Raw genomic sequence first — 27,311 nt, 5'->3', positions numbered from 1 at the left:
GTTCTCAATGCTTGATTCTTTTATCTTGAAATGGTGGGCAAACACAGCTGCAGATCTCATTCTATGGTACATATTAAGCAACTCAGCTTTTTCTGGTAATATCATGAGTTTTCTCTGCTTCTTGTGAGCACTCCAAGCATCACTAGTGGCACTTTTTATGGGCCCCATGGTGCTAATCAAGGTTTATTATATTGCACTACATATGATGAAAAATATGTGAGACTGTGAGATCACTTTTTACTGCAATATGCCGTTTACTGGAGAGACGAACTGCTCACTCAGAGATGATTAGCATCGTATGGCATTTTCAGTGTTTGATACTCCCAACCCTTGAGCTCACTGCAATAGCAACAGGAGGTGGCTACACAATTTTTAACTGCATAAATTTAAGATTTAAACTACAAAATTTTTAATTGCATAAAATTCACTGTAGTGAGTACTACAGTGAATTGTATGAAATTATGATTTAATACTGCATTTTTACATTTGTTTACATTTCTTTCAATTGCAAATGATGCCATATATGGTCTAAGTATTTGTGTGTGCAACTTTTCATAATTTTTAACTCTTAATATAATCGTTTGTATATATTTTAAGGTAGTAAGTGATAAAATAGACTAGTATCTACATGTATGTTATGCATTAATAACATACCTAAATTTTTCTTAATTGAAAAATATTTCTAGACTACGCACCTCATCTGTGAGATTTTTCAAATTGCTGTAGTTCTCTGAAAATTTTTCCAATATACTTATTGAAAAATATCTATGTATAAGTGGACCTGCACAGCTCAAACTCATGTTGTTCAAGGGTCAATCGTATATGGAGAATCCTAAAATCCAATAGAGCAGAATCACTCCGCAAATAAATCATTCCCTGTCTAGAACTCCTTGGGCATGTCCTGTGCTAAAAGCAAATTTCCTCACATTAAATACAATAACAAATATTTAGGCATAAACACTGGGTGGTTAACCATGGTTCTACAAATATTTCCCACAGAACAATACACTGCTGCCTGAGGGAAATGTAATTGTTGTGAATATTTATTAATTAAAAAATGAAAAATATTTACTGTATACATATCACAGGAAAGAATATTATAGAAAATAAAAAGAACTAAGAGATGCAGTAATTAATTGTACAATTCAGCTTTGTTTATTTTTAATGTTTTTCCTGATTATAAAAACAATATATATCCACCATAGAAAATTTGAAAAATATTAAAAGGTACAAGAAAGGAGAGTCATCTATATACTCTACTGTTACCCAAAGACAACTGCTAGGAGCTAGTTTTATTCCTATGCAGTTGATTAATAATGTGGATATCATTTAATTTTATAACAAAATACAAATATTTTACATATTTGAGATTCTACACAATTTTGCTTCAGTAGTCTTTAGACATATCTTTAATGTTTTTCCTCCTAAGAGTGTACAATCTAGTGGAGAGACAATATATTTGCTCATAAAAATAACAGGCTGGGTGCGGTGGCTGAGGCTGAGGTGGGGGGTGGGGGCAGATCATGAGGTCAGGAGTTCGAGACCAGCCTGGCCAATATGGTGAAACCCTGTCTCTCCTAAATATACCAAAATTAGCCGGGTGTGGTGGTACGTGCCTGTAGTCCCAGCTACTCGGGAGGCTGAGGCAGAAGAATCACTTGAACCCAGGAGGCAGAGGTTGCAGTGAGCCGAGATCATGCCACTGCACTCCAGCCTGGGCTACAGAGTGAGACTCCATCTCAAATAATAATAATAATAATAATAATAATAATAATAACACTAGGAGGTACACGTTAGGGACCTAGTGACTAACAACACTAGGAGGTGCATGTTAGGGACCCAGTGACTCAAACAGAGAGCATGTGTAGCATGAATTCAGATGGAGGAGAGATGGGTTTTTGCATGTTTACATAGTTAAAGGAGGTTACCTGAAGGGCCAATTCGAATGGGATCTTGAAGTAACGGAAAGTTCCAGTGAAAGCGGCACTGAAGAGGGAAGGAACAGAACTGTTCTAGGATCTAAGGGAGTTGCTAATGTAGCAAACTCAAAACTGTATGGAGTGAATGTTTGCGGATCTCATTCAGGCACTAGAATTCAGCAGGAGGAAGTGGTGAATCCCAGTGTCCCCAGATCTGAAAAATTTTTTTCTGAATATGCAGGTTCCTGAAAAGATAAAAAGCTGGCCTTCAGCATCAAACTACTCTCTGCTGGCAAGCTTCCTGATGCCACACAGTGCCCTGTGTTTGTGCTGCTGACATGTGTCACATGCAAATACGGTGGTTTATGAAGTGTATTGTCCAGTGTTGTCAAAGAGCTTACAGCTCAGGTGCTGTTCATCCAGGTGTCAGCCCAGTGCCCATAAGACTCAGTGTACAGATAATAACTGGCAGCCAGGGCTAGACTGCTCCAGGAGGCAAAAAAGATCATCCACCTTTTGTGTTCTTTCTCTTTTTCAGCGTCAAGGCCACCGCCCCCGATATAGTCATGGTCTGAAATCGTGGGAGCAAACAAGTGTGGGTGAGCCCATTCCAAGCGCTGACACATAGGGCCTGTCTGGGAGAAAGCAATGAGGCAGCTGAGTGAATATTGAGATGACCATCTTACTTCAGCACGGGAGTACTCTGAGGACAGGGAGGGTGGGGGAGTACATGGCTGGGCTGGGGACACCTTCCAAATATGCATGACAGGACAGAGCAGTGGATGGCACTGGAATACCCTCAGCTCCTCCCCCTGTCATTTGATCTGTTTCTCATCCATCTTTCTTCACTTGCTTCTAGGACAGCCCTTTCTTCTTTTCCTTCTTCTCCTTACCTCTCATACCCATGGAGTATGTGTTGAATGAGAGATGAGCAGGGACCAATTATGATTTAACATTCACAGGCAAAGTGTGATTGGAAGGCATGGGTAAGAGACAGTGATGAAGGCAGGAAAATGATAAGCATCACTCAGGCCACCAGTGGTCAGGCCACCATGGGCCTGTGTGGGCAGGAAGAGGTTATGAAGGGGCATCATCTGTCACTGCTGCCTCCTGGCAGGCCCTGTCTGGAGGATGAGCCCTGATCTGCACACCTCAGAGTACAGCCACCTTACCACAATAAGAGGAGTTGGCAACACCCTCAGCCAAAGGTAACAGAGAACCTGAGCGCCTGCTTCGTCTGTATTCCCTGACAACTGGACGTGGCACCACTGGGGAGTTAGAGATTCAGGGCTAGAACATTCTGGGCATCCCTGCTTGTGAATCCAAAAATTTTCAGAGGCATCTCAGGGTGACTTTTTGCTTCACTTGGTTCATTCTTTCCCTCCCCCTCCCCTTGACCTTATAGATGCTGGAACCATTACATCTCAGACTTGGAAAGAACCTTAAATGACATCGGCTGAATGCTCTTCATTCTACCTCTCTAATTTGTCATTGTTTGCCTTCGGCTTGAACACTCATGAAAGGGAGCTCACTGTTTCTAGAAGCAGCTCATTCCATTGACAGTCAACTCAAATGAATAGAATGTTCTCTCGTACAGTAAATTTTAAATGTTACACTCTGTATCTTCCACCCATTAATCTTAGCACTGCCCTTTGAAGACATACAAAATAAACTCACATTTTTTTCCATGTGTAGCTACCAGATCCTCCTAAGTTTTCTCTTCTCAGGGAAAGCACCTGGAATCCTTCAGCCACTTCTCTAAGCAGAATTTCCAGACCCATCACCAGCCATGTGCCTCGCATCTGCGTCTGTGCCAGGTCTTTCAGGTTCTTTGTACTGTGCCCCACCTGAACCACCCAGCACTCTCTGGAAATGGTGGCTGTCTGCTTCTTCAAGGGCCCCATGTCACAGATAGAGCCTGGGAGCTCATCAGCTGGTGGGAGAGCTTCAGCTTGCTATTAATGCATGTGGCCCCTCTGTCCATCCAAATGCTAACTTTTTTCTTTTTTTAGGATTGCCATAAAATACACGTAACATAAAATTTAGCATTTTAACCATTTTTAAGTGTACAATTCAGTGGCATTAAGGACATCCACATTGTTATGCAATCACAATCACCATTTATCTTCAGAATTTTTTCATTTTGAACAATTGAAATTCCATACCCATTAAACAATCAATCCCCCTTCTCTCTTCTTCCAGCCCCTGGCAACCACCATTTCGCTTTCTGTTTCTGTGAATTTCACTACTCTAGGTACACATACCAGTGGAATCATATAGTATTTGTCTTTTTGTGAATGACTTATTTCACTTAGCATAATGTCCTCAAGGTTCATCAAATGTAGAGCAGGTGTCAGAGTTTCTCTCCTTCTTAAGACTGAATACTATATAGCTGTATGTATGTATCATAATTTTTATCCGTTTATCTGCGGATGGACACTTGGGTTGCTTCCACCTTTTAGTTACGGTGAATCATACTGCTATGAACATGAGTATACAAATATCTGTTCAAGTCCCTGCTTCCAATTATTTTGGGTACATACCCAGAGGTGGAATTGCAAATGCTAACTTTTTGTACTTGTTGCTGATTGACTGGATTTTCCCAACCCTGTATTTGTAAATTTCACTTTTTGATCCCAAGTTCCTATAGAACCACTGTCTCTACAAATTATTCTCATCATCTCAACCTGTTGAGGTCATGAAGCCCATTGATGCCCAAGTATCATACAACACAGTAGTGATCACTTACATCATTAGCTCTACATCAGATTAACTTGCAAGGCTCTGTGCCAAGCCCAGAGTTTGTTTCTCAGAAAGCATGGTCACCAGTCCACAAATTATGTCAGTTAGAGGGGACACTGATGCAGGAAGCAGAAAGAAGCCATGGCCTCTTCCCCCACTCTCTTTACTCCCCCACTCCTACTCCCCTTGATCTCCTCTTTTGTATCTCTGCACTCTTCTCTGAGTTTTCTTCCATATTCCCATTCTCTTCTAAAACATGCTTGGGGATAGCGTGTGGCATGCTAGGTGGGGGTGAGTCAGCAGAAATGTCAGCTTGTATGGTCCCTTTAATCCGTGTTGGGAGGTCCACAGAGAAAAGTAGCTAGTCAGCAGTGAGTTACACACAGATCATGTGGGGTAAAGATTTCAAACTTTAGAAAAAAAAATTCTAACATTTCCGAGATTGCTAACTTCTTTGAAGACAGGAGCATCTGTCTAGAGCAGTGGCCCAGGACGAGGAAGGAAGGCAGCCAACCTGTGTTATCAGGATTCCCATCAACTCAGACAGCCAGAACCACAGAAGTCTTTGCATTTCCCAGCCCCACATCCAGGCTCCACTCAACGTACCTCGTCCTGCAGGATGAGATCTATGCCCCCATCAGACCACTTCCATGATATTTCCAGTTTCTACTTGTAGTCTGAGGATAATATGATTTAAAAATATTTGGTATCCTTGGCCTAGTTGTGATGTAGAGCTGGGGCAGAGTCTCAGCCAGAGAAGTGAACTATGGAGAAAATGGCAAATTTGTCTGAAGAAAACTTCTAATAATAATTTTTAAAATTCAATGTAGTCAAGATGCATGTTGTTCCAGTTATCTATTATTGTATAACAAGCTAGCCAAAAACTCAATGGCTGAAGACAGCCATCTGATGATATCTCAGGATTCAGGCAGAACTCAGCTGGGAGTTCTGTTCCTGGGTAGATAGACAGAGGTAAGACACCCAGGGGTATTCAGCAGGTGGATGCCCTGGTTTGAGAGTTGAAGATGGCTACACTCATCTATCTGGTGTCTTGGCGAGAATGATAAGGAAGCTGGGCTCACTGGGCTGTCCCTTGAAACACCTACATGTGGCCTCTCCAGCATGGCAGCCTCAAGTTAATCAGACATCTTACGTGATGGCTCAGGGCTCCAAGAGAGGATTGTTCCAGTGAACAAAGTTGGAGGCTGCTGGTCTTTTATCATCTAGCCTTGGAAATTACCTAGTATCATCTCTTATGTACTCTGTCGGTTGAAGTAGTCACAAGTTTCAAGGATAGGGGACAGAAACCCTACCCTTTGGTGAGGGACTGTCAAAGAATTTGCAACCATATTTCAAAGCTGCCATATACATGTTGGGGGAACCAGCCCCACACCAACCAGCGGGTACCCCGAGTCCAGCGGAGACACAGGAGTTAGAAAGAGACAGAATAAGCATTTAAAAGGTGGGTCCAGGGGACCTTTGTGTAGGAGGCTTGCTCATGGCCCAGAGCTCTTGGGCTCCAACTAATTTATTGTTTTACAAGCTCTTTGTTCTTAGGGCAGATGGGAGGGGGAGGAAGGGATGAGGAAAAGGATTAATCACAAGTGAAGGAGAACTTGTGAGTCATTCAATAAGATGTACAGCAGTGGCGGTCTCTGTGAATTTCCTTGAGCAAAGGCGTGTGTCTAAACTACTTAAGATCTTTAACTTATTGGGACTGAAACGGGTGGGAGCGGGTTTCAGGAGGAGCCAAGATGTTTGATTATACTCCACTGCTTCAAGGGCGTGTTATCTCCCTGAGCAGCCTGTGGAATGCCCCTGAGCAGTTGTGCTCTCAGGGCATAAAGACATGAAGGCAATAAGGAGACTTTTCTCCTCAGAGGTCACCCATGGCTCCCCATGGGTGTCTCACACAGGGGAGACCAACTCAACTGGCACTCCAGAAACTCTTTTTCCCACAATACATGTATGTATATTTGAGTGTGATGATATAACCACACCTGCACCTGCAGTTCATCACAAGTACCCCACACAATCTGGCATTCAAAGGGTTGTATGTCTTGGGAAGAGGAACTCACATCCTGTTGGGGAATCAGAGGTTTCATGAGTGAGCCAGGTCCTGAAGGATATAAACTGTGTTACAGATGGAGATGGAGGAGGAACTGTCCAAGCAGAAGGAATCAGGTGAGCAGAGACATAGGGAGAAAAATGATCATGACAGGCAGGAGGAGAATTCTGAGGGTCTGCTACGGCCGGGGGTAGCCTCATGAATGAAGAGGTCTCTGAACAGGGCAAATAGGCAAAGATCAAGGATAGGATAGGGCAAGCAAGGGTTACAGAGCAGGACAGGGAAGGACATTGTAGGATGGAGACTTGAGGGAGAAGGAGGAATTCAAGTTCTAAAAGAGTAGGGCACTTGCTGATGGGGAAGGGTTCCCAGAGGCGGAAGGACTGAGAGTGGTAAGTGCTTCCTTTCACCTTGAAAATAAGGAGGTACATTTTTTCCTTAGGGGTAAGAGCAAAGGGAAGAAATGGATTACCGATGAGCAAATTTTGAAGTACAGAGAAGTAAAGTGGAGGGCTGGCTTCAATCTTTTGAGTAACGTAGGAGGTAAGGCTATTGACTAAAAGTGAAAAATCACTGATATATATGTTAGACATTTGCACAAGTTTCTATGAAAATACAAAATATGACTTGTTTAGAGAACTTCAGTAAAGTAGGCAAATGTTCAGCTAGGTGTTGGAATGATTAATTGTACAATTCAGTTTTGTTTATTTTAAATGTTTTTCCTGATTACAAAAATAATATATATCCACTGTAGAAAATTTGAAAAATATTAAAAGGTACAAGAAAGGAAAGTCATCTATATACTCTACTATTACCCAAAGACAACTGCAAGGAGCTAGTTTTATTCCTATGCAGTTGATTAATAATGCAGATGTCATTTTATTTTGTAACAAAATACAAATATTTTACATATTTGAGATTCTACACAGTTTTGCTTCAATAGTCTTTAGACACAACTTTAATGTGTTTAATGTCTATATGGTGTCCATGCTGTAGAGATGCCATAACTTATTTAACCATTCTCTATTCTGGAATATTTAGATTGTTCTGAGTCTTCATTATTTCATCTATACCGTGTGTGTGTGTGTGTGTGTCCCACATGTGTATGCACTATATTATACAACTACATGTATGTATATATAGATACCGTCTATGACCAGTCTTTGTAAGTAAGTGCCTCTCTGATTGTTTTTTCTTAGGACATATCACTGAATCAGAACAAATAAACCCTTTCAAGGTTCTTGAGACGTATCGCTAAATTGCCTTTCCAGAAAGGGTGTACCAATTTTTATTTTCATCCACAAGCAGGCGGCTCGCTGACCCTCGCCCACATTTTTGTCACTTTAAAAAGAAGTGACAGTTGGGAAAGCTCAGTTTCTTCTGGCAGTTGACACATTTGGGATGTTTTTTCACCAAAAAACCTAAGGTCATGTTTTAGAAAATTCGAACTCAGAAATAGGACTTCTCTGAGACTCTCCTTTTCCCTCAAGTCCTTTTTGTGAGGGGGATGGGTGGGAGAGAGGAGACTGATTCAAGGTGCCTTCCAACTCTGATGTTCTGGTATTTTCACCGTCATTACCGGCACCAGATTGCTCAATCCTTCGACCAATAAGACAAAGAAGGAAAGTACTTCAGCGCTTGCTGTTTTGTAATACTGGCTTTGATTGGGAGAAAATAAGTGGGAAACAAGAGTAGCTTGGACAGGGGGCTTGGACGGCCAGCGCATTGACCAGAAGCGGCCCACACTACACGCGCGCGATCACACACACACACACACGCACACGCACACGCCGCGCGCGGTCAGCTAGAGTTTGGCTACTGGACCCAGGAAGGGAGGGAGCGGGAGGAGCTGGTGGCTGTCGGGTCGGGGTCTAGGCGCCACCGAGCGCCCGCCCCACCTCTGGAGTGCGCAGAAGGCGGTGCGTCCCGGTCCCCGGCAGCCCAGCCCAGGCGCTCTGGCCAAGTTTGCGCGCGGTCTCCGCTGACTCTCGGGTTACCTGAGCCGGCAACCACGTCAGCGCCACATCATCTGGGCTTTTTATATTGCAAGGAAACAGGAAAAGAAGGAAGAAAAACATCGCCCGAGAGAGCCAATCGCAGGAAGACGGCGCTGCCCGGAGGAGCGGGGCGGGCGGGCGCGCGGGGGAGCGGGCGGCGGGCGGGAGCCAGGCCCGGGCGGGGGCGGGGGCGGCGGGGCCAGAGGAGGCGGCGGGCCGCGCTCCGGCCGGTCTGCGGCGTTGGCCTTGGCTTTGGCTTTGGCGGCGGCGGTGGAGAAGATGCTGCAGTCCCTGGCCGGCAGCTCGTGCGTGCGCCTGGTGGAGCGGCACCGCTCGGCCTGGTGCTTCGGCTTCCTGGTGCTAGGCTACTTGCTCTACCTGGTCTTCGGCGCAGTGGTCTTCTCCTCGGTGGAGCTGCCCTATGAGGACCTGCTGCGCCAGGAGCTGCGCAAGCTGAAGCGACGCTTCTTGGAGGAGCACGAGTGCCTGTCTGAGCAGCAGCTGGAGCAGTTCCTGGGCCGGGTGCTGGAGGCCAGCAACTACGGCGTGTCGGTGCTCAGCAACGCCTCGGGCAACTGGAACTGGGACTTCACCTCCGCGCTCTTCTTCGCCAGCACCGTGCTCTCCACCACAGGTAGGGTATCCTGCGCGCCCCCTGGCCGCCCCGGCCACCTCGCCCACAACCCACACACCCCGGCCCCGGCGTCCCGGGCCCCTCTAACCCTCCCACCCCACCCCCCACCTTTCGCCATCCTGGCTCCTCCAGCCCGCCTCCCCTCACTGTCCTCCCGACCCTCCGACCTTCCCCTTACTGGCGTCCCCGGCCTCTGCCTGGGTGACTCGGGAGGGCAAGCCCTGCGGAGCCGGAAGCCAGAGAGGTGGCTCCAGACGTGACTTGGTTGTTGCCGTCCGTAACTCTGGGGAAGTGGTCCCTAACTTCGGCCTGGGTGGCTGCAGGTGCTTCCTCCCCTTGAGTTCTTTTTTCGCAACCCACTAAGCCAAACTGTCGGGTTTGAATGTGTAGCAGCACCTGGCCGCCGTGCGGCAAGGCAGCGGGATGATGGAAACTCACCACCTTCCTCCCGACCCCATCCCAGAGGCCGAGGCTGCAGTCTGGTACCTTCTAAAGGGTCACCTTCCGGAGTGTGCCGTCCCTTTGGACCATGCACAGATATTCCAGCTCTTTTGTACCTTGGAGGCAGTTTTGGGGGTAGCCGAGTGACATCACTCTGCTCTTCCCAGGTGACCTCTGGGCGGACAGGCCGATCCGGTTTCTTTTCAGAGTAGGAGGAAGGGTGAGGGAGAGTAAAGGAACCATAGGATTGCCTAAGATCTGACTTAATTGGGGCACCCTGATTCAGCAGTTCCTTCAACTTGAGGTGTGCGAGGCTCCCCATAAACTTCGAAGCGCCACGTCCCCGTACGACTCACCCGCGGGGCGCCCGGCCATGGAGGAGCCTCCTCAGGTGAAAGATGAGGCCGGGCGCATGCCCCAGGGCTCGGTCACTGTGCCAGATCAGATGAATGAAGGCCGAATTTCCCCAGCCGGACCTAGTAAGGCACATACCCAGAGTGGAGATATCAGTTGGTATTTGGACAGTGGGAGGAATCTGAAAGAGCGTTCAGCACAGTCCCTTCTTTTGATCTATGAGATCCAATCTTTGAAATAATCCATCTCGTCATGCACAAGGTCACACACTTCCTAGTTACCAGTGTCGTCCTGGAACCTGGGCCTTGTGATTTCTCTGCCAGGACCACTTTGTAACCGCCCACCCTCAACCTTTACAGGTGAATCACATCCCTTTGTGTGACTCCTAACTCTTCCTTCCTCCCCACCCCCCTCCACCACCCAAATTATTGTGTATAATTCCCTTTGGGCTATATCTTGTTGACTATCTTGGTAATTACTTGGTAATGAGTAATAATACACTATTCATGTAGATCACATGAAACAATTATTCGGAGGTCTGGGGTGAATTACTAAACTGATGTAAATCTACCCTGAAATAAACAGAAGTGGAATTCTAGCTTGTATTGTGAGATCTAAAAAACTGTTAAATGTAGCGCTAGACAAGACAGACCTGTTATCTCACTTTCCAAAGAATGCCTGTTCCCTTGCCAATACAATTTAATTTTTCTTTCCATAACTCTGCCTCCATTGTCTTTACCTAGTTCTTTGTTCCTCAGATCATTTAGGAGTCACCATGCCTTTCCTTTGGAGTATATTTGTGCTATATTGAGAGTCATTCATTCTTCCCAGAAGTAAGTGTTTCCATGGGGCTACAGAAAGTTTACAACTGGGTCACAATGTTGGGTAAACATTTCGAAGGATGCTTATAGCATGTGGTGTTTTCTTACTAATGATATTGTGAGGATAGAACAAGAATAAGAACAGTTTCGAGGAAAAAGGTTTGCTTTTATCTGGGTGGGATTTTTCGTGACTCATGTATAGTCTTAACATCATATTGTCTAATTAAATGTTAAAAATTAGTTTATAATCTTGAATAGATGAAATATTCTTCCCAGAGGAGAATTAGAAAAAGGGATAGTTTCTGTTTAAGAAAGGGGTGGGGTGGGAATAGGCGTCTTATTATTGGTATTCAGATTGCTTTGTAGTTCCTAAGAAAGTCTGTATTCATGCAAAACAAGTGTTCATTTAAGAAATCAGTGCAAGGGGCACTTAAGGATAAACTAAATGAAAAAGGTGCCTCTTGGTTTGTAAAGTTAGCACATCAATGAATTCTTGTTATATGAATACAACTATTCTAAATGAAAAGTACTCTTCTGTTGGCTTTGTACTGCCCCATTATTTGACACATTTGATATTTCTTAAGGTTTCAAAATTATAATTACCCATTATTTGATTCATTTGATGTTTTTTAAAGTCTTCAAATTATCATAGGTGCCCTGGCCATGAATCTTATAATGGGTGAGAAATCTTTTCTTCCCTACAAGGGGAAATAAAGAGATGTTAAATTGTGTGCTGGAAACAAACAATATTTTAAATCACTTGCTGGAAGCAGACAATTTTTTAGAGTAAAGCTGATGTGCTTCATTACTAGGAAAATATTTTCTGGAAAAGTGCCAACCAAATAAAATGAATTGCAATCGCTTTTCGTTTTTTGGGTGGATATTAGACATGTTGTGCTTTTTTTTTTTTCTTTTCTTAACACTTCTAGTCCTTTTGAAGGCAAATCACTGAGATAATTGTTACCTAATTAATCAGTACAGTCAATCCTTGACTTATTCAGAATGCTGACAATGAGCATTACAAAGATGCTGTTATTGGTAGTCATTGTTGTAACACAGGCCCATGAGTGCTTTTATGTCAGAATCTTCTCACCCCGGAATGTACAAACTTCCGTTTCTGGAAGGAACTGAGTAAAGTCTTCATGGTCTACTTGGAAGAAGGCTTAGGTTGGTAATTCAGCAATAGTCTTCTCATTCTGTGCTTTGCCAAAGACTCTGAATTATTTCCAGCAAACAATTTAACATCTCTTTATTTCCCTTTGTAGGAAAGAAAAGATTTCTCACCCATCATAAGGTTCATGGCCGGGGAACTTATAATAAAATGCAAATTAACAAGATAAAAGCACACACATTTAGTTAATATAAGTTTTAGATGACATAGACGCCTTTAGAAATAAAGACCCCATGAAACAGGGAAGTTTATGTATTTTTAGGGACAGTTGTGTAGACGAATGATTGGAGAACAAAAGGATATGATCTGACTGAGCGCGGTGGCTCACACAGGTACTCCCAGCGTTTTGGGAGGCCAGGGTGGAAGGATTGCTGGAGCTCAGGAGTTCAAGACTGCAGTGAGCTATGATTGCACCATTGCACTCTAGCCTGGGCAGCCGAGTGAGACCTCATCTCTACTAAAAGTTAACAAAATTAGCCCGGAGTGATGGCATGTGCCTGTAGTCCCAGCTACCTAGAAGGCTGAGGCATTGAGTCTAGGAGTTTGAGGCTGCAGTGAGCTGTGATTGAGCCACTGTGTTCCAGCCTGGACAACAGAGCAAGACTCTGTCTTGGAGGGGGAAAAAAAAGAACAAAGAGGATATGATCTAAAAAGCTAATAAACTGGAGGAATTTAGCAAGGCCTATTTGTTCAGATTTTTCTTGGAATCTCTGTGTCTTCAAAGATAGAGCATTCCTTTTCTCAGGATATAGGATGGGCTCCCATGTAATGAGGGTCTTCTTCAAAGGAAGGGCAGAGCTTCAGGGAAGAAGGTTAAGAGGAAGGCGAGAATGATCTTCCTGCTTCTGCTGTTTTCTCAAATGCTAAGGTGCCCTGTTTGGGGGTCGCATGCCCTGAACTCCATCACCCTTCATTCTAAAAGATACAGCAACATCTGCGTAGGAATCATATGAGAACGAGTGAAACACTGCAATACAGTTTTGAGCTTTTCAGAAAGAAGAGTTGTATACAAAAAAAAAGGAAGTATTATAGACTGCAGAATTTCCCACAGAACTTTTATACTGTGTGTTTTTTTTTCCCCCCCCCAAGGATTGAGGAAATAATGTCCAGGTGATATCTGGGGAGTAAGAAATAAGTATTAAACTTTGGTAGCCATCTAAAACTTTGGACAGTGTCATTCATTCTTAAGAACAATTTGTGATGTTGATTTACTAAAGTTTACTTCTTTATTCATTCCCCAAAGCAAGGCCATGTTATGATGACAACTGTTGGGTAAAAATACAGTTTTTGCCCAGGCGCGGTGGCTCACGCCTGTAATCCCAGCACTTTGGGAGGCCGAGGCAGGCAGATCACGAGGTCAAGAGATCAAGACCATCCTGGCCAACATGGTGAAACCCCATCTCTACTAAAAATGCAAAAATTAGCTTGATGTGTTGGCATGCACCTGTAGTCCCAGCTACTCAGGAGGCTGAGGCAGGAGAATGGCTTGAACCCGGGAGGCGGAGGTTGCAATGAGCCGAGATCGCACCACTGTACTCCAGCCTGGTGACAGAGCAAGACTCCATCTCAAAAAAACAAAGAAACATAAAAACAAAACAAAACAAAAAATAATTTTTGTATTCATGCAGTATACAAACTTTTAGTACCTTTTGCTGCTTTGTAAATGTGGGATCCATGTGACAGCTCAGTTCCTGTTCCTTTTTGTTTATTTTTATTTTTTAGAGATAGGGTCTCGCTCTCTCACTCAGTCTGGAGTGCAGTGACACCATCGTGGGTCACTTCAGCCTCTAACTCCTGGGCTTAGTTGATCCTCCCACTTCAGCCTCCTGAGGAGCTGGGACTACAGGGGCACACCACTGCACCTGGCCAATCTTTTTATTTTTCTTTAGAGAGGGTGGTCTTGCTTTGTTGCCTGGGTTGGTCTCAAACTTGTTGCCTTAAGCTATCTCCCACCTCAGCCTCTCAAAGTGCTGGGATTACAGGCATGAGCCACCATGCCTGGCCCCTGTTCCTGCCATTGGTAGCCCTGGTGCCTTTAGCCAGGGTGCTGCTTTATCCCTATTTATGAAGAGATGCATTGAAACTCTAGTTAAAGTGTTCAGTAAGTGAACTTAATTGGGCTTGGTGTACAGTGGCTTTTGATTAAGGCAGGTAGGGAGCTGCTACAACATAGGTAGTTTTCAAATAAAGAAGATGGGAAGAGGCAGTGGGGGATGCTGGACTGATCCTTAGTTGTCAAATTATTTTCAGTAGTACAAATGTGTTGTTACCATCAACAAATACTTGTTGCGCTTTTAGAATAGAGTGAAGTGGGCCAGACACGGTGGCTTATGCCTGTAATCCCAGCACTTTGGGAAGCCGAGGCAGGTGGATCACGCGGTCAGGAGTTCAAGACCAGCCTGGCCAACATGGTGAAACCCCATCTGTACTAAAAATACCAAAATTAGCCAGGCGTGGTGGTGCACACCTGTAATCCCAGCTACTCGGGAGGCTAAGGCAGGAGAATTGCTTGAACCTGGGAGGTGGAGATTGCAGTGAGCCAAGATCATGCCACTGCACACCAACCTGGGCAGCAGAGCGAGACTCCTCCGTCTAAGCGAGGGGGGCGGGGGGGCGGGGGGGCAGGGGGGTGAAGAATAGAACGAAGTGGGCGAACTAGGGCCCCTGGACCTAATCTAGCCCACCACCTGTTTTTGTACTGCCAGAGCTAAGAATGGCTTTATATTTTCAAATGGTTGGGACAAAAAAAAAAAAAAAAAGAAAAAGAAAAATAATGTTTTCTGACACAGTCAAGTTTTATGAAAATCAAATTTCATTGTCCATAAACACAGTTTTATTGGTGTGCAGCCACACCTGTTTGCTTCTGTATCATTTATGACTGCTTAGCAGCTAAGGTGGCAGAGTTGAATAGTTGAACAGAAACCATGTGGCCACAAAACCTAAAATATTTACTGTCTGACAAAAAAAGTCTGCTGACATCTGCTTCAGAATGATACTTGAAAGGTACACTAAGAGTATTCTGAGTATTTCACTTTCTTCTGGGAAACTTTGTGTAAGAAAGTTCAGCTTCTCAGACTTCTTTGTGCTGTTGTTCTAAGTGGTATGCAACATTGAATAAATTATGTATCACCACCAACCACTTTCAAAACAAATGTTTATTTCAGATGCCACTTACTTGTGGTCCAATTTGTGTCACTGCTTTTTTTTTCCTTTAATGATGACAGTCTACACTTCACATTGTGATTATCTTATCTAAAATGTGCAATAAATACTAAATTATATCTACTATAGAATTTACATAAAATTAAACAAGCAAACTCTGTATTAGCCGGAAGAGAGATCCAAAATCCCATATTCTGATGTTTGTGCTCTGTATTCACAGGTCTTGATTTTGAGCCTTTACATTTAATTCTAGAAGTTTTAATTATCTGGTTTTCAAGCCTATAATATAAGAAATTACAGAGGGAAAGGCACAGCTATGGGGAAATAGACATGGCAGGTTATAAAAAGATAAATAGTTAAAAAATTCCAAACTAAAATTTTATTTTAAAATAACATCTTTATTGAACCCTTTGTATGTGCCAGGCAATGTTTACACATATTCGTTTCCATGCATTGCAATAAACTGATGAGATATAGGTATCATTGTCTTCACTTCGCAGAGGATGAAACGGAAATTAATAGGTTGAACAACTTCTCTACTTAGGTCCCAAAGCCGGAAGTGACATGGTCTTAATTTGAACGCAGTTATGTCTAAGAACCTGAGCTTTAATAGCATCTGGGCATCGGAGCTTGTTATGGGCCAAATCGTCTCCCTCAAGTTCTTATGTCGAAGTTCTACCCTCAGTATTTCAAAATGTGACTGTATTTATAGATAACATCTTTAAGGAGGTGATTAAGATAAAATGAGGCCACAGTGAGAAGGTGGCCATCTGCAAGCCAAGAGAGGCCTCAGAAGAAATGAAGCTTGCAGACACATTGATCTTGAACTTGAAGCCTCCAGAACTTTGAGAAAATACATTTCTGTTGTTTAAGCCACCCACTTGTGATATTTTGTTAAGGCAGCCCTAGCAAACTAATATAGAGGTACATGATAGTTTTTATTTAGTTGCACAAAACCCATACAAATAGTGGAGGACAAGAGACAGAATCTTTTAAGTCTTTAGTCTTGCAACGAACAATTTTATGTACCTGAATGGGACATCATTGTTTTAGAGCGCAATATAGTAATCCACGTCCTTGAATCATCAAGAAAAATATCTCAACGTTTCTACTTAAGAAGGCAGGGAAGTGTATAATAAATTCTAGAAACATTTCCACCCAATAATGGTCAAAGAGAAGAGATTCTTAGTGTTTAAATCTGTGAACTCATACCTGTCTATAAAACATACCAGTTTTTAGTATTTTGAAGGTTTGGGGTTTTTTTTAACTATAAATTTGTTATTATCTATGCCTATTTTATAGCCCCTGGAAGATACTGCTACTATTATCAATAATGTGGAAGAAATGATGTCTTTCCTTTTATGACATAACTGTGAGTCCTATCAAGGACAGAATCTTTGATTGAACCAGTATCCTAAGGGAACTCTGGTGCTCTCAGAACAAGCTATTTTATGACATTGCTCATTGGAGTGTTACTGTGTGTGACTGTCATTTTATAGCCCCCGGAAGATACTGCTACTATTATCAATAACTTGGAAGAAATGATGTCTCTTCTTTTATGACATAACTGTAAGTCCTATCAAGAACGGAATCTTTGATTGAAGCAGTAACCTAATGGGAACTCCAGTGCTTTGAGAACAAGTTGTTTTATGACATTGCTCATTGGACTGTTGCTGTGTGTGAGTGTCTATTGTCTTTGGAGCATGTGAATTGCCGACACTCAATTGTTTTGACCCATAAAAATGGCAATTCCACAAGGTTCAGTTTACTACAAGGTTGGTTTCAGGGACAGAAATCTCATCTGCCTCATATACTCTGACATACTCAGAGTTGCACCATGCTGGGTTTTATTCTCCAAAGACATCTTCCAATTGTATTATTGACAAATCTGTGAAATACTAAGGTGCTGAAGTTCTCCATTGACTGTGTCATGCCCAGGTGGCTTATTCAAGGCAGGAGATAAAGTTTGTCACTTTATTGGAAAGCAAGCAACTTTTGGGGTGTTTTATTGACTCCTGTGATACTTCTATCTCCTAGACTCAGTCTGTACTCTGACTTTCTTTGTTTCTTTTGCATGGATCCCTTATTTTTTGTTCAATCCCCAAAGTTGGTGGCCCACTCTCTGTCAGCAGCATATTGCAAGGTGATGCCCCCGATCCGAGGCTGAATGGAGGAAGAAAGAGAATAGGGAGTTGGAGATGTAGAATTTGTGCACCTGAAAGGACTGTGGGATTGTCTCCTTGAACTTGAGTCAGATCAGAAGGGCTTATCTGTGACTTTCTACTGGTTTTCATGTTTGCCTTCTTTAATTTGGAAAACAGCTGATTGTTATATTGATGAGATTAATTTGCTTAGGTTAGACATGGGAGTGTTTTTAATTTGCTACCGTCTGCTCGATCCCAGATCAGGGTCTAACTTTTTGCATTAGCTCCTCTGACTGGGATTGACCAACTTTGTGAAATAAAAGCCTGCCCGCTGCTGCCTCTGAGACTCAGTTATTAGTACCCATGGAAGGGCTTTAGGCAGAAAGCTCTCAGGGAACTCAGAGAGAGTCGGTGAAATCATGGCTGATGCATTCAGAGGACAGAAAGCCAGGCACAGAGTGTTAAATACAACATTTTCTCACCCATATGTGGAAGCTAAAAAAAGTTAAACAGTTTTTCTAATGCACTAACTTCTGGGATTATCTTTTCAAAAAGAAACAATGGAAGATAATGAAAACAAATGGAAATGGTTAGCAAGGAAAAAAAAGGGTTGGCTTTATAGAAGTGAAAAGTAAATGGAGCATACTAGCGTCTGGGAAGGGTACGGGGAGGGGGGATGGGGAGAGATTTGTTACAGGATACAAAATTACAGCTAGATAGGAGGAATAAGTTCTGGTTGTCTATACCACTGTAGAATGACTATAGTTAACAGTAATATATAGTTTCAAGTCGCTAAAAGAAAGGTATTAAATGTTCCCAACACAAAGAAATGATAAACATTTGAGATGATGGATATGGTAATTACCCTGATGTGATCACTGTACATTATGTGTATTGAGGTATCACTGTGTACCTCATAAATATGTAAAATTATTACGTGTCAGTTTTAAAAAGAAGAAAGAAACCTTTTGTTTTTTGTTATTGAGACGGAGTCTCGCTCTGTCACCCAGGCTGGAGTGCAGTGGCGTGATCTCAGCTCGCTGCAGCCTCCACCTCCCAGGTTCGAGTGATTCTCCTGCCTCAGCCTCCTGAGTAACTGGGACCACAGGCGCATGCCACCATGCCCGGCTAACTTTTGTATTTTTAGTAGGGACAGGGTTTTGCCATGTTGGTGGCCATGCTGGTCTTGAACTCCTGGCCTCAGGTGATCCACCTCAGCCTCCCAAAGTGCTGGGATTACAGGTAGCGTGAGCCACCGCACCTTGCCAAAAAAGCTTTCTTTAAAAAAAAGAAAGTAAACCTGAAACTATTCAAGTCAAAAAACAAAACAAAAGCAGGTAGAATGTTTCTAAGGGATTTAGAGAGAGTAAAACATGTTAGGTTTCATTTCTCTGAGTATGATCAATAGAGTTGGAGTTGGAGGCTCCAGTTGTTTACGGTCATCCCTTGTTATGTGGGGGGCTCTGTGACCTGAGTTAAGCTATTTACTCAAGTTGATGCCCCAGTTCCCTATTCACTCTGCTTCACTGAAGCCTCTTGGGGCTTATTCAGACAATGGTTTCATCATTTCGTCTGAATAGAGTCTGAAGAGTCTTTGGTGGAAGTATGCACTGAGGAGGGAGGCGGCAGAAGTGCCCTATCCCAGGAAAGTGTGCTCCCCAGGGCGCGCTGAGCCAGGCACACACAGGACTTGGGGCTACTGAGAAGCAGGTTCTTTTCAGGTTCTGTTGTCCCAGGCACCTCCTCCATTTCTTCCCGCTCTTTCTCCACAGCACTTAGCTTTCTACCTGCTGGTTCCCGTAACATCTGTCTTCACCTGGCCTCACCTGTCTTCACCTGGCCTCACCTGTCTTCACCTGGCCTCACCTGTCTTCACCTGGCCTCACCTGGCACCTGGTTCCCATAGCACCTCTCTTGGCCTCACTTGGCATCCCTAGCACTCAACAGGTGCTCAAAAGGAGCAACTTAAGGCACATTTCATCACATGTCTGAATCTCTGTCCTTTTCTGAAAAATGAAGAAGGTTCTAAAGATGTTACTTCTATTCAAGAGACTTTAGATATAACTTTATTCTCTTGATGAAGAAACAGAGGCCTGCATTGCCAAAATGGGTTTTGAAGCTATTCATATAAAAACAATGATATCTGGGGGGCCTCATGTGTACTCGGTGGACCACAAAAGGCCCTAAGTGATATAAAGAGAAGAGAGGCATTCATTCCTCTCTGAGTATTTGTGGAGCACTTTGGTTACTAGGTACTACTCCAGGCACTTAGGGATATGTCAGGGAACAAAACCACAAAAATCACTTTTGCCCTCCTGGATGTGTCAGTCTGGGTTGGGATCGGAGATACAATTGTAGGGGCCAAGAGAAAACTTCTCCTTCACCCTCTGAAGTTTCACTGAAAATCACCTGATAAAAGGCAGATTAATAGGAGAAAAGGCATATACAGTTGCTTGATCATAGTTTATGTGACATGGGAGCCTTCAGAATGAAGACCCAAAAACACAGGGGAAACCATTCACTTTTATGCTTAGGTTCAACAAAGTATAAACAGGTGTGTAAAAAATAGGATTGGACCAAAAGGGAATGATCTAAATCTTATAAGACCAAGCGGGGAAGCCCAGCAAGGCCTGTCTGGAATCTTCTCGGCCTCTCTGAGCATGTATTCCTTCCTTCTGGGTGTGGGGCAGCACCCTCTCTGGAATGGGGATTCTTATGACCTACAGTCAAACAAGATGGGTCATATAATTTCATTGGCCAGTTTTACATAGAAAGGTGGAGGAAAAGTTTTATGGTTTTATGGCTGGCTTTGGGGAAAATGGGGTTCTGGTCTCTAGGATCCACCTTGGGGAAGAGGTATTCCAGATTTTATGGCTAGCCTGGGGGAGGATGAGGGGTGAGAGATAGGAGGGCAGGAGAAGGTCGGAGAAAAACTTTTGCTTCTGGGACCTTGATTTTGGGTTATCATTTTCTGAGCTCCAGCATGAACAAAGAGATAACTAAGGGAAATGCACAGGATGTTAGGTGGTGATAGGTGCTCAGGAACAACAATGCAGAGCAAAGGAGATGGGGAGTGTGTGATTAGTCTATGGTGAAGGGGGCAGAGTCCAGGATCGTAGTCTTCCATAAAGTTGCCCGTGAAAGCCTTACTGAGAAGATGGCACTTACGTAAAGAGTGAGAGGAGGTGGGGAGTGCCTTATGCAGTTTTCTGGGGAGCTGTGTTCCAGAACAAAGGCACCTATTGGAGGTGCAGCTAGAAAGTGACTGTGGCTGGAGCTGAGTAAGAGGGGAGTGATGAGGTCAGGAAGAAGGGGAGGGAGCAGATGCTGTAGGATGTCCTAGGCCACTGCAAAACATCTGGCTTTTATCTGAGCTAGGGGAAAAGCACCAGGAGATTTTGAGCAAAGGGTTGACACAATCTGACTGACTGTTCCAACGCGTTCACTCTGGCTGGTGTAGGAGGGCAAGGCTGAGGCTGAGACTAAAAGGAGGCTCTTCTGATGACCCAGGGGGTCATCGGACCACCGATGCCTCTCGGTGACTCAGAAAAGTGGTGATGAGAAGTGGTCAGATTCTGGATTCATATTGTTGGCCAAACCATCTGGCTTTGCTGATGGATTGGATGTGAGGGGTAAAAGAAAGAAGAGTGAAGAATGACCCCCGGGTTTCTGACCTGAGCCCCTGGCAATGTGGTTCTTCTTTACAGACCAAAGGAAGGCCATGGAAGGAGAAGGTGTTGGATAAAGAATCTCAAGCAGGTTCCAGAACCTGCTGAACTTGAGATCCCTTTCGGGTGTCCAGGAGGATCTGTCTACACAAGGCACACAGTAAACCCTAAAGGGGCGTGATGAGGGCCACACTCGGAGTGTAGGTGACAGTGCCTTCTGTTGGTACAGCATGCCGTGATGTCATGTTGTATCACACACATCGATTAACTCACTGCAGAGGCTGAAGAAGGCTTTTGGGGGTGATATCTGATTTTGACCTTGAAGGAAAACTAGAATGTCAATAAGTAGAAAAGAAAGAAGAGGTCATTCAGACTGAGAATGTGAGTTCCCTGGGCTGATCTGCCATTTAATGAATACATTTAACAACAGCGTTAAATACTTCCAGGCTAAGAAAGAGTACCTAAACTGTAATATTGTTTTCTAATTTAATATTACAAAAGGTTGTTTGGGAAACTGTAGAGAAAGCCCCCAAAAGAAGTATTTGCTTCATATTTTCTTAAAATTAACAGTAGGATATTTAGTATTTGATATAATCGTTTAATAAAAATTATATTTTATATAATTCAAAGAATAAATAAATATCTCCAGTACTCTTTTAAGGAGTAGCTAATATTAAATAAAGCCACCAAGGAATGAATCTAGGTGGTTTCTGTTTTTAGGAAGTGAGTAAGTAAAACATGATTTTTTTTTCACAAACAATCTAAACATTTTAGGAGTGTGTCAGGTTCAAATAAACACATTGACGATTTTTACAGTTTGTAATGATGGGAGGATTTTCATGTGACTCTCAGAAAAACACCTGAGTGATTTTCATTTTTACTGCATTGTTGCTTTACTGTTTGAAATGATCCCATGAGTATAACAGGGCTGGCTCCTTGCTCATTATTGATCATCTAAACATCTTCTTTATTTCCCTCAAATACTGTATTTTTTATGAAGCCACAGCTTGTAAATAACAGGAAGGGAAATAAAGTGTTTTAAACTAGAATTAAAAGGTTAAAATATGGTTGTAACTAACATTCTTCAAATGTTTGAACACGGGTTACCAAGGCACTTAATTATTTAAAAACCATGGTTAGATGGATTAAGTTAATTAAAGAACCTGGAGAGACTGTTCCGCATCTGCCTACGTGTCAGACTGACTCAGAAATTCTGACTCAGAAATTCTGAGTAGCAAAGCACCCACATCGCTACCTACCTGCCACCCAGTGCTCTGACACGAGCCATCTCAGAAAAACAGTCTGTCGCCCACGGGCCAGCTCCAGCAGATGCACCTCGCAGTGGGAGGGTGGGCGGGTGCGGATGAGCTGAGCCGTTTCGCACCCCCAAACAGCAGGGAAGAGCACTGTTGTGTGGATCCACAATCTGTCATCCACTGCTACTCCCATCTCACCCTCCCCTCCACTGCAGAGCAGCTGATGTTTGAAAATCCAACCAACCAAGATGGAATAAAGAAAAAAACCTAAAATTTTAAGAAAGCTGGGGAGCACAAAAAAGCAAATTTCTGTTAGTAGTTGATGGGACGTGACCTAAAGCAATATTTGCTCTTTCAGCAACTCTGGTGGAACACCAGAGTTATTTGTAATCTGAATGAGGCTAAAAGGACATGTTTGGCACCTGAACTTGCCTGTCTAGATTTTCTGTTTCGCTTCACTCAGAACTATGTTTTGTGCGTTGACTTGTGTTAGTCATCTCTACCCAGATGTCTGGGCTGTGTCGCATTGACCCAGTGGCAGTGGAGTATGTGTGCCCTCAGAATTTCTTCTGCCTGTCTTCAGTGTCCCAGTCTCTACACAAGCTCAGCTAAGGGCGGTGCCATCTCACAGGAGCATTCCCTCATAACCATCACTGGCTTGGGGAATGGAGCTGGCAAATCAAATTGTCATCGGTGATATCAGACTGAATGAATACTATTGAAAAGTCCAACCTCGAAGATGGAAACAGTAGGTATTGGAGAATCCAGAAGAGGGAAGGATGGAAGGAGGGCCAGGGTCCAGAAACTACCCATTGGATACTATGTTCACTATTTGAGTGATGAGTTCATGAGAAGCCCAAGCCTCACCATTATGCAACATACCCAAGTAACACACCTGCATACGTACCCCCGAACCTAAAGTACAAAAGAATAGTAACAATTTAAAAAGTCGGCCGGATGTGATGGCTCACGCCTGGAATCCCAGTACTTTGGGAGGCCGAGGTGGGCAGATCACCTGAGCTCAGGAGTTCGAGACCAGTCTGGCCAACATGGTGAAACCCTCATCTCTACTAAAATTCAAAAATTAGCCAGGCGTGGTGGTGGGTGCCTGTAATCCCAGCTACTTGGGAGGCTGAGGTGGAGAATCGCTTGAACTTGGGAGGCAGAGTTTGCAGTGAACTGAGATTGTACCACTGCACTCCAAGCCTGGGCAACAGAGCAAGACTCTGTCTCAAATAATAATAATAATAATAATAATAATAAATTTTAAAAGCCCAACCTAATGTAGTGAAAAGTGAGAATCATGAATTATTTTTAGGGAAAATGTTTATGTTCAGAGATACTGAATGACCTTACATAGACTGAAGTGAATGTGTGGATTGGAAGTGTGAAAGCATTGAACTGGGGATTGGTGGCCTGGGTTCTCTTCAGACAAGAATTCACTGTGGATTTCTCTAGATTTCGGTTGCTTCAGCTATACAATGAAAAGGCTAAGTAAGACCCCCTTCTAGCTCTAACATTTTATAATCCTAGGTCTTTGGAATATTTACTGAGTACATCCCAACATGTGGGGATGCATTAAAAAATAATGTAAAGGGATAATCACTGAAATAAAAAAGCCCACAGCCAGCTGGGGAGACTCGACTGAAACATCAAAGTCCCAGAAAGCTGCATAGGGTGTAGAGACCTAACTGTTGAATTGTATGGGACCCCATGGTAATTGGGTAATTGGGTAATTGGGTAAGTGGGTAACATCTGTAGGACTTTGACAGGGAGATGGCTGACGTGGTCAGGGAAGCTTTATGGAGTAGGTGCATTGAGTTAAACAGGCAGTATGGTAAGGTTAGGTAGAGTGGGCCGGGGAAGAGGGCTGTTAAGGAAAGGGACATATACTCAGCACACACATCCAGAAGTGGAAGGCGGCCTCGCCTTAGAGAGACCATGAGGGTGCCAGCCTTTCAGAGCCAAAGCTCCCTGCTGGCACACAGCAGCAGGCGACAGGCACTGAAGGTGGAGGTGAGACGTGGGAAGCAGATCTGGCACTTGAGTCAGTAGAAAATGGGAGCCTCTGTAGGCTCCTGGTCCTGCACCATGATAAATAGCCTGTCCTGCAGCCTGGCTTAAAACAGGGAAAGCTGGAGTTAGGCAACAGAGTGCCTAGCTTTCTCAGTCATTCAAACACAAGCACGGAAGAAGAGATTGCACTGACCAGAGGACCGCCAGGGTGTGACGCTCCGTAGTCGCAGGGATGAAGGAAAGCCATGGGCAGAGCTTGTCATGGACAGCTCCTAGGTGGACATAAATAGAAACTCATTGGTTCTGGGGCACGGCGGGAAGAGGGAGATGGCCCTGGACGGCCGCACCAAGAATTTCACAACCCAAACCCGACTAGAAAGCCTGGGTGAGTAGCGAAGTTGTTGCTGTATGTAGGAATATAAGTTTTTTCTGGATGTGTATGTGGCAGGGGATATAGAAGGGAACAACCCCAGTTCTGTGTCTCTTCACCTCCTGATACCTGTGTGGGCCGGCCCGACCCCAGACATCAGGTGTTCTTCTGAGAGGTGGGCAATGGGAGCTGGTTCCACCATCCGAATTCTCATGGATTCAGCCGTAAAATGATGAGTAACCTCTCAAGGGTGTACCTGTTGGATGCTGCTTGTAATTCCTGTGTCAGTTAGTTACAAATGGGTACTTCTAAGTAGTTTTGGAAGCGTTTGAGTAGTTGCTGCAATCGTGTTTATACTGTTAATTGGCTTTAAATAAATTATTTTTTGTCAGAGCAAAACCCCAACTTCAGTTCAGTTCCTACGTCACTGAGTTGTAACTTAACTAAGCTTTAGTTTACTCTCATCTTTAAAAGAAACAGGCATTCTTTGCATTTTGTACAATGCTTTGCATTTTGTAATTGTTCAAGATAACTTCTTGGTACATTGGCCTCAGATTAAGGATATCTGGCTTCTCTTTAATCTCTTACTATTTTCATTTTTGCTCTAGGGCTCCCAATATTACAAGTCTGTTCTTGACAAGGAAGTTGGGATGACAGAACTACTGTATGAAAACTCAGAAATGCTCAGAAGTGCAGACCTTTGGTTCTGTTTTCTTCCTCATCAGATAGGAATTTTTTTTTAACTACGCACAGAATCACACTTGCAAAGTCTTCTTTTCCTTCTTGTTACTTTATTTAGAAGCTGTGAACTCAAGAAGTAGGTCCCATGTTGAATCTACATGTGCGCAGGTGATTCTTTTAGCCAAGTCATTTCCACACTCATGCCCAAGTCTGGAGATACACAGGTATGTGGAAATGTTTGAAAAGCAAAGCCAGGTTGATGAGACTTTCAATCTCTTGATAACCTGTCATCTAACCTCTGAGGGTCCACTCAGGTAAATGTCAATGTCAGACATGCTACCTCTCCAGGTCACCTTGGTCAAGTGCACTCTCAGAGCAGTGAGAGCACCATAGAAACTTGATACATAGCTTGTTTGCAGCAAAAGAGAGAGGTAGATATTAGCATTTCCAAAAGAGCTACTTAAAACAATTATAGTAGGTTGAATATGAGCCCTATAATAATGTCGCCCTTACTTCTGTTCTTACATGTTCTGACAAGGAAAAGACTGTGCCTCATCTCTGGCTCTCAGAATTGTCCATCATCCACAGTCTATTTTATTTATACCTACGTGGTAACTGCTAACTCAAATAGGCGTGATGGTGACCGATTATCATTGTGTTTCCCTTTGCCACCAGGTGCAGGATTCTGACAACATCAGGATATGAAAGGTTGTCACTCACTGAACCCCTAATGCGTGTTTAACTGTTGGGGAAGAATGGGAATCACTGCCCTGAGACACAGAATTTAATTAGGCCTGCTTCTTTATGTTTCTCTTTAATGATAGGATTTTAAGCTCAACGGTTATCAGCTCAAAAGCAGAAAATGTTCATTCCCGTTTGTGCCCTGGTATCTTGAAGAATGTGCAGTAGGTGAGCTCGCCATTAATCTAACTGAATTTCTCCCTGCTTGTAGACATTATGGTTTTGAAAGCAGCCTTCTAAGAATGCACTAAAGTTACCCTCACTCATCATCTCTACTCTGCAAGTCTAAAAATGTGGCGTGTGTCAGGGTACACAGTAAGACAATTCATTTATTTTAAAGTGTTTCCATTCTCCACTCATTTCCTCATCTGTGCAGTGAGGCTGAGCTAGAATTTAGCTGTGTGTTCCTAAAGAAATGTGCTCACTGTTTTCACACATTAGCCTTGTTCCTATGCTGGGTCTGATTACATGCTGATAGATTCTGCTTTTTTTCTAAGCAAGTAATTCTCCTTTTCCCATTAAATGCAGAGGTAGAGGGAGGAGTTTCATCCGGAAATGTCCCTGATTGAGACTGTCTTCTAGGTTGGTCCCCTTTGGCTCAAACAGAGGGAACCACTGCATTAGGCTTGACAGAGGTCTCAGGTTCAACCTGGCTATAGCCCTGAAAGTCAGTTGGACAGCAGTTGCCCAAGATGCCATGACAAAATTTACCCATCCTGTTCCCTCTTCCACGTGCGTGCTGCTGTGCTTACTGGAACAGGAAAACATTGCGTTGTCTTCTGCTAAGTGGGAACAGGATATTTGGCTGAAAAGCTTCTTAGCATGGGCTAATATGTGCTCTGTCCACTCAGCTCAGGGAACTCTCTCATTTTATTCCCACAGGCTGCTGCTTAAGTTAATGATTTCTTTGATGACAGGTTCTGCATGAATTCACTTTAACATCGTTGCTCTGTTTTCTACTCTTTTTTTCTCCCTAAAAATGTGAGCTCTAATTTGAAGCTAATAAGTTTTGACATGCAAGCAACCAAATTACTGGATAGAGCAAGGAGAATATTTTATTAGTAATTTTGACCAGATAGGGTGGTAAGGTCAATTAATGAACTAATGAACCTCACGGTTCATTTTT

The 27,311-nt window shown here is 43.5% G+C and overlaps 1 protein-coding gene and 1 long non-coding RNA gene across 2 annotated transcripts in view; both read left to right on the top strand.

The window, feature by feature from the left end:
- Positions 1-8,714: 8,714 nt before the first annotated feature.
- KCNK1 (potassium two pore domain channel subfamily K member 1) overlaps positions 8,715-27,311 on the top strand; it is a 58,197-nt gene continuing 39,600 nt past the window's right edge. The window contains exon 1 of the mRNA XM_016941092.4: positions 8,715-9,360. Within this exon, the coding sequence (XP_016796581.1) occupies positions 9,006-9,360 (355 nt within the window). The 5' untranslated portion in view covers positions 8,715-9,005. The remainder of the gene's footprint in view (positions 9,361-27,311) is intronic.
- LOC134807978 (uncharacterized) lies at positions 10,418-13,412 on the top strand. The gene is made up of 3 exons (XR_010149741.1): positions 10,418-10,514; positions 10,914-10,988; positions 13,391-13,412. It is a non-coding gene; the product is annotated as an uncharacterized LOC134807978 (long non-coding RNA).

This window comes from Pan troglodytes, chromosome 1 (genome assembly GCF_028858775.2).
Source record: "Pan troglodytes isolate AG18354 chromosome 1, NHGRI_mPanTro3-v2.0_pri, whole genome shotgun sequence".
Classification (NCBI taxonomy): Eukaryota; Metazoa; Chordata; class Mammalia; order Primates; family Hominidae; genus Pan; species Pan troglodytes.
Note: the sequence above shows the minus strand (reverse complement) of the source record. Positions and strands in the feature narration are given on the sequence as shown.